Below are 10,950 nucleotides of genomic sequence, written 5' to 3' on the forward strand. Positions count from 1 at the left end.
AAAATCCAGCGAGGAGTTGGGATAAAGTCAAAATTGGGAAGATTATGAGAGCATGTATCATACTCCATAATATGATAGTAGAAAACGAACGAGATGGATACACTCAATTTGATGTTCAAGAGTTCCAACAAGGAGAAGACCAAGGAAGTTCACATGTTGATCTCACGTATTCTACAAATATCCCTTCAAATATCGCAAATATGATGGGTGTCCGAACAAGAATTCATGATACACAAAGGCATCAACAACTGAAACATAATTTGGTTGAACACATATGGCGTAGATATGGAGGTGATGAAGACAACAACTGATCTCTAATACTTATTTCAAATAATTCTCGTTTATTTTAATAATTTTTGTTTTCATGTTTTTAATTTAAAATTTATGTTTAAGATGTTGTCTTTTATTTATTAAAAAAATATAAGTTTTTTTAAAAATATTTAATATTATTTTATTTTCAAGAACTCCAACGCAAGAGACTTGCAATGCAGACATCAAAGTCTCAGGTTCATGACAAAGTCTCTTTAGTACTTTTATGTCTTAAAAATTATTAAAATTTAATCAAGAGACCCTAATGGAGTTGTGGGATAATGATGCTCTTAGGAGGATCTATGAAATTATAAAAACCTTCGCAGAAATCATATACAATAGAATTTTTATAAATTAATAATGTTGGGACTTTAATTTAAAAAAGTTTTTTTTTAGATTTGTTTCTATTTTTAAATATTTTTATTAAGAAAATATTTGATTTTACCGTATATAAATTATTTAAATTTTAGAAAATTGACTTTCATATGATTTTATTATTATTTTATTATCTTATTTGGTGTATATTGTTATGTTTCACAAAATTTTTATGTGGTTTTCTATATAATTTTACTAAATATTATTAAAATATATTAAAATATTTAAAAAATAAAAGTATTTTCATCATGAATATAAAACCAACAATATAATGTTTAGTTTGTACTTATATAAAATATATATAGATATATATTATTAATTTATGATTTTAATGAGACTGTATATTTACTTGGAAGTTTTAAAAATATTATTATCTTATTATTTTATCGATTTGTGTCATATTTTATACCTGTTTAAGTTGGGACCGACGAAATTTATTAATTTATAGAGTATTAATTTATCGAACATTAATTTATAGAAGTTTTGATGTAGTGATTTTCAACGTAATTTGTATCCTTCTTAATTGATATCCAGCGGATCCTTCTATTAAATAAGAGAAATTGCATTAAATTTCTTTTCATTTTTATATTTTAATTAATCATCAGATATTAAAGAAAATCTCATTCTCATTTGCCAATCTAACAAAACTGACACATTTAAAGTTTATTATCTGTGTTCTTTAATTGGAAAGCTTTTATCTTTTATCTACAATCTTAATTGTTTATTTTCTAACCTTTTAAAATTATTTAAAACACACATGTCATAATTTGATTCTAATAACTAAATTATATATATATGGTCTCTTAATGTAATATATATTGACAAATCTAAAAGTTAATGAAAAATAAATTTTAAAACCCAAAAAATCACAGTAACATAATTGCTCTTATATTTTGTTTTTAAAACATAATTGCTATCAAAACTAATGTAATCTCTTCTAGAGATTTAGTTTCCTTCTAGGCTTAAATCATAAGACATATCAATGTATGTTTTCTAATATAAATACTCACATGAGTTTAATAATGATCATCAGTTAACAACAACCGACCCTAGACTCTTTTCAGGACAATAACACCAAAACCCAAAACGAAATCTCAACACCATTCACGGTATGGAACTACCCCATGGCTTAATTAGAGATATCCTCGAGAAACTACCGGTGAAATCTCTGTTAAGATTCAAATCTGTGTCAACGCAATGGAAATCTACGATTGAATCTGCATATTTTAAGAAAAAACAGTTGTTATATAGTCAACTACAAGATCCAGATATCCTTATCACCAATCGCTTTGAAGGTGAAGATAAAGAACATGTAACAAGGATGTTCACGATAGGTTCGTCGGATTTGATCAAACTGCCTAATGTTTGCCCTGTGCCTATGCCAATTCCCTTGGAGAACAAAAAATCATCGATTTGTTATACCTATTCCGTTTGCGGTTGTGACGGTATGATATGCTATTACAATTACTACACTTGTATATATCTAGTCAATCCTAATACTAGATGGTTACGAAGTGTTCCTCAAGCGGGGCATCAAGAAGCTGCTCTCAAGGTGATGAATAAAATGGGAACCTGGACGGAAGATAACGATGGCATTTTATGTAATCTAGGATTTGGCAAAGACAAGTTCACAGGCAGATACAAATTGGTTTGGTTATATAATTCATTTGAGTTTACTCTAAGTAACACTACAGTTTGTGAAGTTTATGATTTTAATAACACCAACACTTGGAGGTATGTGACTGCTTCTCCTGTCCGTATTTTTGATGAACAAGCTCCAGTACACTTAGATGGATCACTTTACTGGTTCACTGATGAGTATATCACAGACACAAAAGTATTATCTTTCGATATCCATACAGAAAAATTTCACATGATCGCAGAAGCTCCATTTTTCGAAGTAGGTGAGAAGGAAATCATCATGTGCACTCTGAATAACCGTCTATGCGTCTCGCAGAAAGAGTGGCCAAAACAAGAGATTTGGTCACTAAATAATTCAGATATGACTTGGGACAAAATATATTCGTTAGATCTACAAACTGATTATGATTGGTTTACGGATTATCTGCCACCACCATGCACTTATTCGCCAGACGTTGTTCCATGTGCCATTCCTGTCGCGGTTTTGAAGAACAAGAAGAAAACACTAGTGCTTTATTATCCTCGTGCGAAGAATCCGAATCTTTTAATGTACGATCCTGAATCAAGATCATATGATTTATGTTTCGTACGTGATTACATAGTACATTCTTGCGAGAGTTCATTTTCTTGTTTCCCAAGTTTGGTGTCAATTGTATAAAAAAATGTTTACTTTTGAGATATATTATAGTTTAGTATTAGAGACTAAATCTCCTACATCGGTACTCGGTAGTTGGAAAAATTCTTAAGTAATATATAAGATAGATAAGCCAATCCATTTATTATCAGCTGGTTTTATGTTGAAAACTTATCTACTTTAACATAGTATCAAATAATTCATACAGTTTAATTCAATCTAACATCGATCAGGTCCAAAGTGGTTCATCGATCCATGTCTAGATATTCCGAGATTGACGCTCAAAAAGCTATCATTCCGAAGAAGCGTTTTAAAGATTAAGTTTCCAACACCGGTAGTTAGAAAGAATCATTAGTAATATTACTAATATAAGATAGATGAGTCAATCAATTTATTACCAATTGTTTCTAGCTTGAAAGCTCATCTTTCTAACATAAACAAATTATACAAGAGAAAAATTAATGCACATTCCCAAAGAGAAAAAGGTTGTGAATCTCTCCTATCGTTCGCAATTCACCTACTGGTCATCCTCAACCTCGTAACACATACCTATCGCTTTGGTTTACACATTTCCATAGCTAATTGGAACTATCAAATCTCGCTCACTTGCTTCTATATTGTACCGTCTCTAGTGCTCTGTTTTTTTTTTCTTGGTATCAAGCTGCCTAATCCGAATCTTGTAATATACGATCTTGAATTAAGATCTTATGATGTATGTTTCGTAGAATTACATTTCAATGGAATGCATTTTCTTATTTCCCAAGTTTGATGTCAATTATATTTTAAAAATCATTAGTTTTGAGATATATTATAGTTTTGTGTCCTAGTTGTTTGATAATATTCAACTTATTTGCCTTGCAAAAGCCATGCTCTATTTTTTAATGCACAACCAAAATTTCCATGGGTATAAAACCTTCTTATCTTAAGAGTGTGATAGCCTCTCCCTTCATTTTGTGTGTGCATGAATCTCTTCTAACAGGGTCAACAAGCGTAGCTCTAACAAGACCGCTTCTCAAGTTATATCTCCCAAGAACGCTATTGATGTACGTACTACACTAACTTCCATTTGTCATCCGAAGGCTATTTTCAGACAGTTTTATGAAACAAGGATTATCAGAACACAACGGTTAACCATGACTTGCATTACACACACTGTGATCAGCTTCTCCAGCAGCGTGCCATGAATCTAACGGTAGAGAACTTTAGTTACATTGTCCAAAGCGGGGCGCCCTTTGCAAGGGAGTTTTGAGAGGATGATCTTATACTTGATAAGATCGACGTCTAGCAGCTGGGTCAAACCAATGGTGGATTGGAATTGAAGACTAAGGAGTTTCTTAAGCCAACGGTGAGTTAGAAGACGCTTGAGAAGCTCATGGTTAGTCTTCTTGATCTTGAGAGTTTCAGGGTTAAGCAATGTAAATAGTTCTTTGGTGTATTAACTCTTGATTATTGGTTTTATTTTTCCAATCCTTATTTTTTTTCATTAGTTTCTGTTCTGTAATGACATCTTCGAAATGTGTTTATCCTAATGTGAATGTCTTCTGTCCTACACAGTGCCAGTGACGTGCCGGCTCTTGCCGTTTGAACAAGGTACTTTTGCACAGAATCTTAAAAAATAATTAGTTAGATCTTGGGTCTTTTTCTTAGATTTAGGGTCCTACAAATGATGTAAGAAAATAATACAAATCAGAGTTAATTGATACTTGTTATAAGTTTATTACCAATCATCTTATGAGTTTGTGTTATTCTAATGTGAATGTTTATGTAGTTCATGCTATATATGCTCATATTTCATCTGCATAAAATCGAATTTTAAAATGACTTTACCAAATTAGTTTTTTTTTTGTCTAGCTGAATAACATCTATCGAAGTCTGTGAGAGAAATTCTTTATGATACACTGATGCTTGACGGGATGAAGTAGCTCGTTTGGTAAGGACCTTGAGGGCCAATTGTCATGCTTCCGGGTTCGACGCTAGGCGGAAGGGAACTGCCCATCCTGTCACCAAATGCGGTACTGGATGTTGGGCCTTGTCCCCAGCCCAGGTAAAGCCCTCCCGGGTGAAGTGGACCGCTGTCTAACCGGGCCTAGGGGAATGACCCACGTAAATGGGAAATTTCTGGATTATCAAAAAAAAAGTCTGTGAGAGAATGTTTTAACGTGGGTAAAACTCTAGAACAGATTTCTTGGAAAGTGAACCCAAGGCCCAAGCCTCGACGTACATGAGGAGATGGAGAGTAAGAGTCTCGCGGTTCGAGGGAGATATATATTGCCATGCAGAGAAAAAAAAAAGTAAAGCAGAGAGGGAACATGATGGACCGGTCACGATGCTTCGGCTGTCGTCCAACGACCAAAGCACCCATTTTACCCGCTTTTCCTATTATCAATCTCTTTGATCTTCTTTTTTTTGTTCTGAAATAATTATACTAAATCATTATATGATCAACGATCCTATTATAATCATTATGTAACGCCTCGAAATTTGGTCTAAATAACACTTTTGTCTCCTAAATTCACTCCATATATTCTACTCGGATCAATCTACACAGAAATCAACGATATAATCACTCTTAACGAGAGATTATTCCATTCTTTAAATTGAATCAATCTATAAAAAAACACAGTGTGGTCATTATTTTAAGGGACAAAGGGTTAATTTTACATATAAACTTCATTCAATTCATAACATCGTTGTCATGGATTCATAACAACAATTTTTATGAGCATCCAAATTAAACGAGACTAAGTTTATTAAATTGTTACAGTGATTTTCTGTTCTATGGAAATCACCTGTCAAAAATATTCTTATTTATAACATTGAAATAAAGTATTAGTCAAATAATCACGACTTATATAGACCATGCTGATAAACTTATAATGATCTATAAATCTCACTCAGAGTCTATATGTGTGGATCTATCAAGCGATGACCATCACGAGTTATAAGATAAACCTTATGCACTAAGAAAATATACTTTTATATGTATGAAACTATTGATAAGAAATTTAAACCCTAACTAAAGCAAGAAAACAAAAAGAATCATGTCAGTCCTACCCCATATGGTACACAAACCCTAATAATTACATATATGACAACTATTTTATTATACCCCAGTACAAAATATTATACACACATGCAGATATATATATATATATATATATAAAGGTTCGTCCACTTTAAGTTTCAGCCATCTTCACCCTCACACTCAATCTTCTCCTCTATCCCTTCATTCTCTTTGTTTTTTTTTCTTCTCTTTGCTGTGATCTCTCTACTAGATCTAGTTCTAATATCACCTACCAAGAAAAAGAGAAAAGAAAAAAAGAATCTAGCTTTACTTTTAAGAATTTTGAAGAAAAAAATCAAAAGAGAGTATAACCATGATTTTTTCCTCCATCCAAGCATATCTTGATTCATCCAACTGGCAACAAGTAAGTGCTTTGCTATTCTATATATACAAACTTCTTCCAGAGTATACAAGACAATTATTATTTCTTAGCAATTACATGTTCTAATTTGGGAATTAATCATACCAAAAATGATAAGTCTTAATTCAAAGGAAGAAAAGGCAAAAAAAAAAAAAACCAAACAAAAAAATCTTCCTGCTTTGGAATAAGCATAATCTAATTTTGGAATCAAACTCCAAAAAAGGAGTACTAATCTTAGTTCAAAGGCAAGAAAACGAAAAGATGCAAAATATTATTTTTGCTTAGCATGTTCTTGAATATTCTTGTTCACCTTTACCAATCTTTTCTTTTTAATTTGTTAAATTATTTTAGGCTCCTCCGAGTAATTATAATCAGGGCGGCGAAGGAGCCTCAGCAACCGGCGGTCATGGTCTTGGTCCTCAGCTGCAGCCACAATCTCAGCCGCAGCCTAACGGTAGCGGAAGCAGTGGCTCGATCCGCCCAGGATCGATGGTGGATAGAGCAAGACACGCAAACGTAGCCATACCCGAAGCCGCACTGAAATGTCCAAGATGCGAATCAACCAACACCAAGTTCTGCTACTTCAACAACTACAGCCTCACTCAGCCACGTCACTTCTGCAAAACCTGCCGGAGATACTGGACACGTGGCGGTGCCCTCCGCAACGTCCCCGTAGGTGGTGGCTGTAGGAGAAACAGGCGTACAAAAAGCAGCAACAACAATAACAACAGTACCGCCACTAGCAACAACACAAGCTTCTCCTCCGCGGCCTCCGGGAATGCATCAACCATCAGCGCTATTCTCTCCTCTAACTATGGAGGAAACCAAGAGAGTTTCTTGAGCCAGATTTTGTCTCCGGTGAGGCTAATGAATACTACTTATACTACAGATAACAACATGAGCTTGTTGAACTGTGGAGGATTGAACCAAGACTTGAGGTCAATCCAAATGGGAAACTCTGGTGGCTCGCTTATGAGCTGTGTTGATGAGTGGAGATCGACGTCTCATCATCAGCAGCCGCAGAGTTTGGGAGGTGGAAACTGTGAGGCTTCTTCTAATACTAATCCATCTTCAAATGGCTTTTACCCTTTTGAATCACCGAGGATAACTTCTGCTTTAGCGTCGCAGTTTTCTTCGGTTAAAGTTGAAGATAATCCTTACAAATGGGTTAATGTCAATGGTAATTGCTCTTCCTGGACTGATCTTTCTACTTTCGGCTCTTCTCGTTGAGTTCAACAAAAAGAAAAACAAAAACAAAAAATGGGTACTTATTGATGAAAAACCCTAGTTACAACTTATTAGATGAACTTTGTCTTGTTTTACGTTTTTGTTTAGTTTATGTTGTTTGTGACTTCCCTCTTTGTCGACCTATGGTTCTACGTACGTATCTTAAGTTGTTGGGTGTGTCTGAGACTGTTCCTTTGTTCTTTTTGTCAACACTGTTAATTTGTTATCTTTGAGTTTGATACATCTGGTCTTAGTTTCTTAAATGGATCTATATCTGTCAAATAATTAAAATCATGATATGTTGAATGAGTTAACTTTATTTCTCACCAGGTTTTTATTTTGTTCTAGACCTTATTGTGTGTTGTTGATTATTAAATTATACTGTGATCAGTAATTTCACTTTACCAAGCGTAATTAGAAGCCAATTGATTATATCTAAAAAAATTTACAAACTAAATTGTTTTAACTGAGACTGCCAATAACAAAGCACTATTGGTCAAGGTTTCTTCTAAGTTTGTTCTCCTCTACACTCTCAACATTGAATAAACTATAGAGTTGAAAGAAAGTAGACCAAAAGAATGTGAATGAAATTTGAATCTTTAACGAGCTGATACACTAACCTCCTATAATTATGATAAAGCTTGAACTCTCCAGTAACCGTGTAGTCACATTATTGTTATAGAGCTTGATCTCGCTAGTTAACCGTGTCTTGATTTTTTTCTTAATGATTTTTAAGATTCTTACTAGATTTGGAAACCGTGCGGGTATTAATTTTCATGTTTATATATATTTTACATAATTAGAATATATTTTTTAAGTTACTTATATATTTAAATGTTTATATATAATTATTTTAAATATAACAATTTGATAGTTTTCATGCTATAACTTAATTGATTATTTTAAATCATCACATATATTTGATATTTTTTATTATATATATTTTAAAATTATGTTAACCCGTTCTACCAACATATTATATTTCTAGCATAAATTTTTAATGTTTGTGAAAATAAAATATATTAATTTATCAGTTTAAATTAATTTTATCATATTTAGTTAAATAAAATATTTTATTTTAAAATGATAGATATAACTATAAAATAGTAAAATTTGATATACTTTTTTCATTTTATAAAAGATAACTGAGTATATATATATATATATATATTAATGTATAATAACATTAATTTCATTACTAATTACAAAATTAGTGAAAATATTTATATACAATTTTTGATGATTAAGGTATTGTTATAATGTTTTTCAACACATTTGTTAAAAAATTAAATATATATATTTATATTTTAAGTTAAAAAATATCAAATTATATTATGATTTAATTAGTTAAAAGAATATATATTAGCATTAAGGAAATACATTTAATAAAAAAATTAAATGATGATCCAAATAAAAATATCACACATGAATAAATGTGAGTTTGTTAACCAATCCGGATTTTTAGGAGTTGATGTTTTATTAGGAATGATATATTATTAATCCATATTATTAGTAATAAATGAATGATAACTGATTTCTAGTGATGGTCCATTTTTTAAAAAATTACACATGAATCAATGTTATGACTTCTGCTTTAATATATAAGATTAGAAAACTATTGACATTTTTCATACACAAGTTTGTTTAATTTTAAAATTTAAAACAATACCTAATTATATAAGTGAATTATATTAGAATATTAATATTTTTTAGAAACTTTGAAATTCTAAGCATTACAGATGCCCTAATAATACTATGATTGATATGTGTCTGCGCCTATATTAATATTTTCTAGAAACTTTGAAAGCTATACTTTTATTTGAGAAGTGAATTTGCTTACTTGTCATCTTTTCCATGATTTTAGTTAATTTGCTTACTTGTCATTTTTCATGATTTTAGGATAAATCATTACTTTAATTAATATTATTATTTAAAATTTTACTTACTTATCATTTTTCCTATGATTTTAGTTAATTTGCTTACTTGTCATTTTTCATGATTTTAAGATAAATCATTAGTTTAATTAATATTATTATTTAAAATTTTACTTACTTATCATTTTTCCGTTATTTTAGTTAATTTGCTTACTTGTCATTTTTTCGATAATTTAAGAATAAATCATTAGTTTAATTAATATTATTATTTAAAATTTTATTTTAAATCAATATATTTATCATGATATTAAAGATAATTAATAAACATTAAAATATTCTACTGATATATATATATATATACTATTATTTTTTAAAATATATATATTTTAATATATAATTATCATGATATTTAGGATATTTAATTAATAAATAGATATTAACAATGGATATTAACAATATCTACTGACAATATAGTCAATATTAATATTAATTGTCATAATTTTCATATTAAGTATTTTAATATATCTGAATTAGCATGTTTCTTTGGTTTATTCGGTTTGATCGCTTAATATACTCAAGCATATCCATATACTGCGGTTTCGTAAAAATAGCATCCATTCAGTTTACTCGGTGCTACCAAATCAAGACCGTTTTCCCTATTTCGGTTTGGTTCGGTTTTAAATGGTTCGGTTTTACCAGATTGAACACTCCTATACTATTGTTTTTTATTAATGTTTTATAGTTGTGATTTTTTGTAATCCTTTCTAGTACCACAGGATTTCTTTTCAGTCCAAATACTACATGTATTTAATTTCAAATACAAATTTCATAATTTAATTATTAAATTTTGTATCTAATTTAGTTATTATTATTTTATAAAAATAAATATTAGAATTAAAAATTGTTAGGTATATAGATATATTAATCATTACAAAGTGTGAGACATCAACTAGTTCTAAGCATTAGAGATGCTCTAATATTGTCATATTATGATTGATACGTGTGTGCGCCTTTGGTTAAAAATTTATGTGTTTTGATTTGCTCTAAAATCTCTGTGTATTTATATAAATCTATCACTTTAATGTATTTGAAAATGTTCAAACTGTAAAAACATTAGTCAGTTTTTTTTGTCAAAAAACATTAGTCAATTTTAATTTATTGTATGAGATTTTGATTTTAAATTATTTTATGTTAAAAAAATCAAGGGAAAACTGTTTTTTAGAGCAAAAAAATAGTAACTATGTCCCTTTAGACTAATCTATATTTTGTGTCATATTTTTCTATAATACTCTTTAATATTTATGAAAATAATTTTAATAAATAGTTTTACAAACAAAAAAAATTTGGAAAAATAGTAACATTTGTTAAAATATCTATATGAACTTAATGGTATATTTTCCAGTTATAAAAAAGTTAAAATTATAAATTTCAGATTATGTTCTAAAAAAAGTAGAAATGACATTCT

The 10,950-nt window shown here is 30.1% G+C and overlaps 2 protein-coding genes across 2 annotated transcripts; both read left to right on the forward strand.

Moving 5' to 3' along the window:
• The first annotated feature begins 1,960 nt into the window (after positions 1–1,960).
• On the forward strand, positions 1,961–2,983 carry LOC106339149 (F-box/LRR-repeat/kelch-repeat protein At1g09650-like). The gene has a single exon (XM_013777953.1). The coding sequence runs from the start codon at positions 2,006–2,008 to the stop codon at positions 2,981–2,983; it is 978 nt and encodes a 325-aa protein (XP_013633407.1). The 5' UTR covers positions 1,961–2,005.
• Positions 2,984–6,149: 3,166 nt separating this feature from the next.
• LOC106339759 (dof zinc finger protein DOF2.4-like) lies at positions 6,150–7,947 on the forward strand. Its single transcript, XM_013778626.1, has 2 exons — positions 6,150–6,387; positions 6,736–7,947. The coding sequence occupies exons 1-2, from the start codon at positions 6,337–6,339 to the stop codon at positions 7,612–7,614; spliced, it is 930 nt and encodes a 309-aa protein (XP_013634080.1). The 5' UTR covers positions 6,150–6,336; the 3' UTR covers positions 7,615–7,947.
• Positions 7,948–10,950: the final 3,003 nt, after the last annotated feature.

Source organism: Brassica oleracea, chromosome C4 (genome assembly GCF_000695525.1).
Source record: "Brassica oleracea var. oleracea cultivar TO1000 chromosome C4, BOL, whole genome shotgun sequence".
In the NCBI taxonomy this organism is placed as follows: domain Eukaryota; kingdom Viridiplantae; phylum Streptophyta; class Magnoliopsida; order Brassicales; family Brassicaceae; genus Brassica; species Brassica oleracea.

Excerpts from the sequence above, each read along its gene's own strand:
- LOC106339149 (XM_013777953.1), top strand. The coding sequence starts at position 2,006 with ATGTTCACGATAGGTTCGTCGGATTTGATCAAACTGCCTAATGTTTGC.
- LOC106339759 (XM_013778626.1), top strand. The coding sequence starts at position 6,337 with ATGATTTTTTCCTCCATCCAAGCATATCTTGATTCATCCAACTGGCAA. Across the intron at positions 6,388-6,735 it reads ATTCATCCAACTGGCAACAA|GCTCCTCCGAGTAATTATAA; the intron begins GTAAGTGCTTTG and ends AAATTATTTTAG.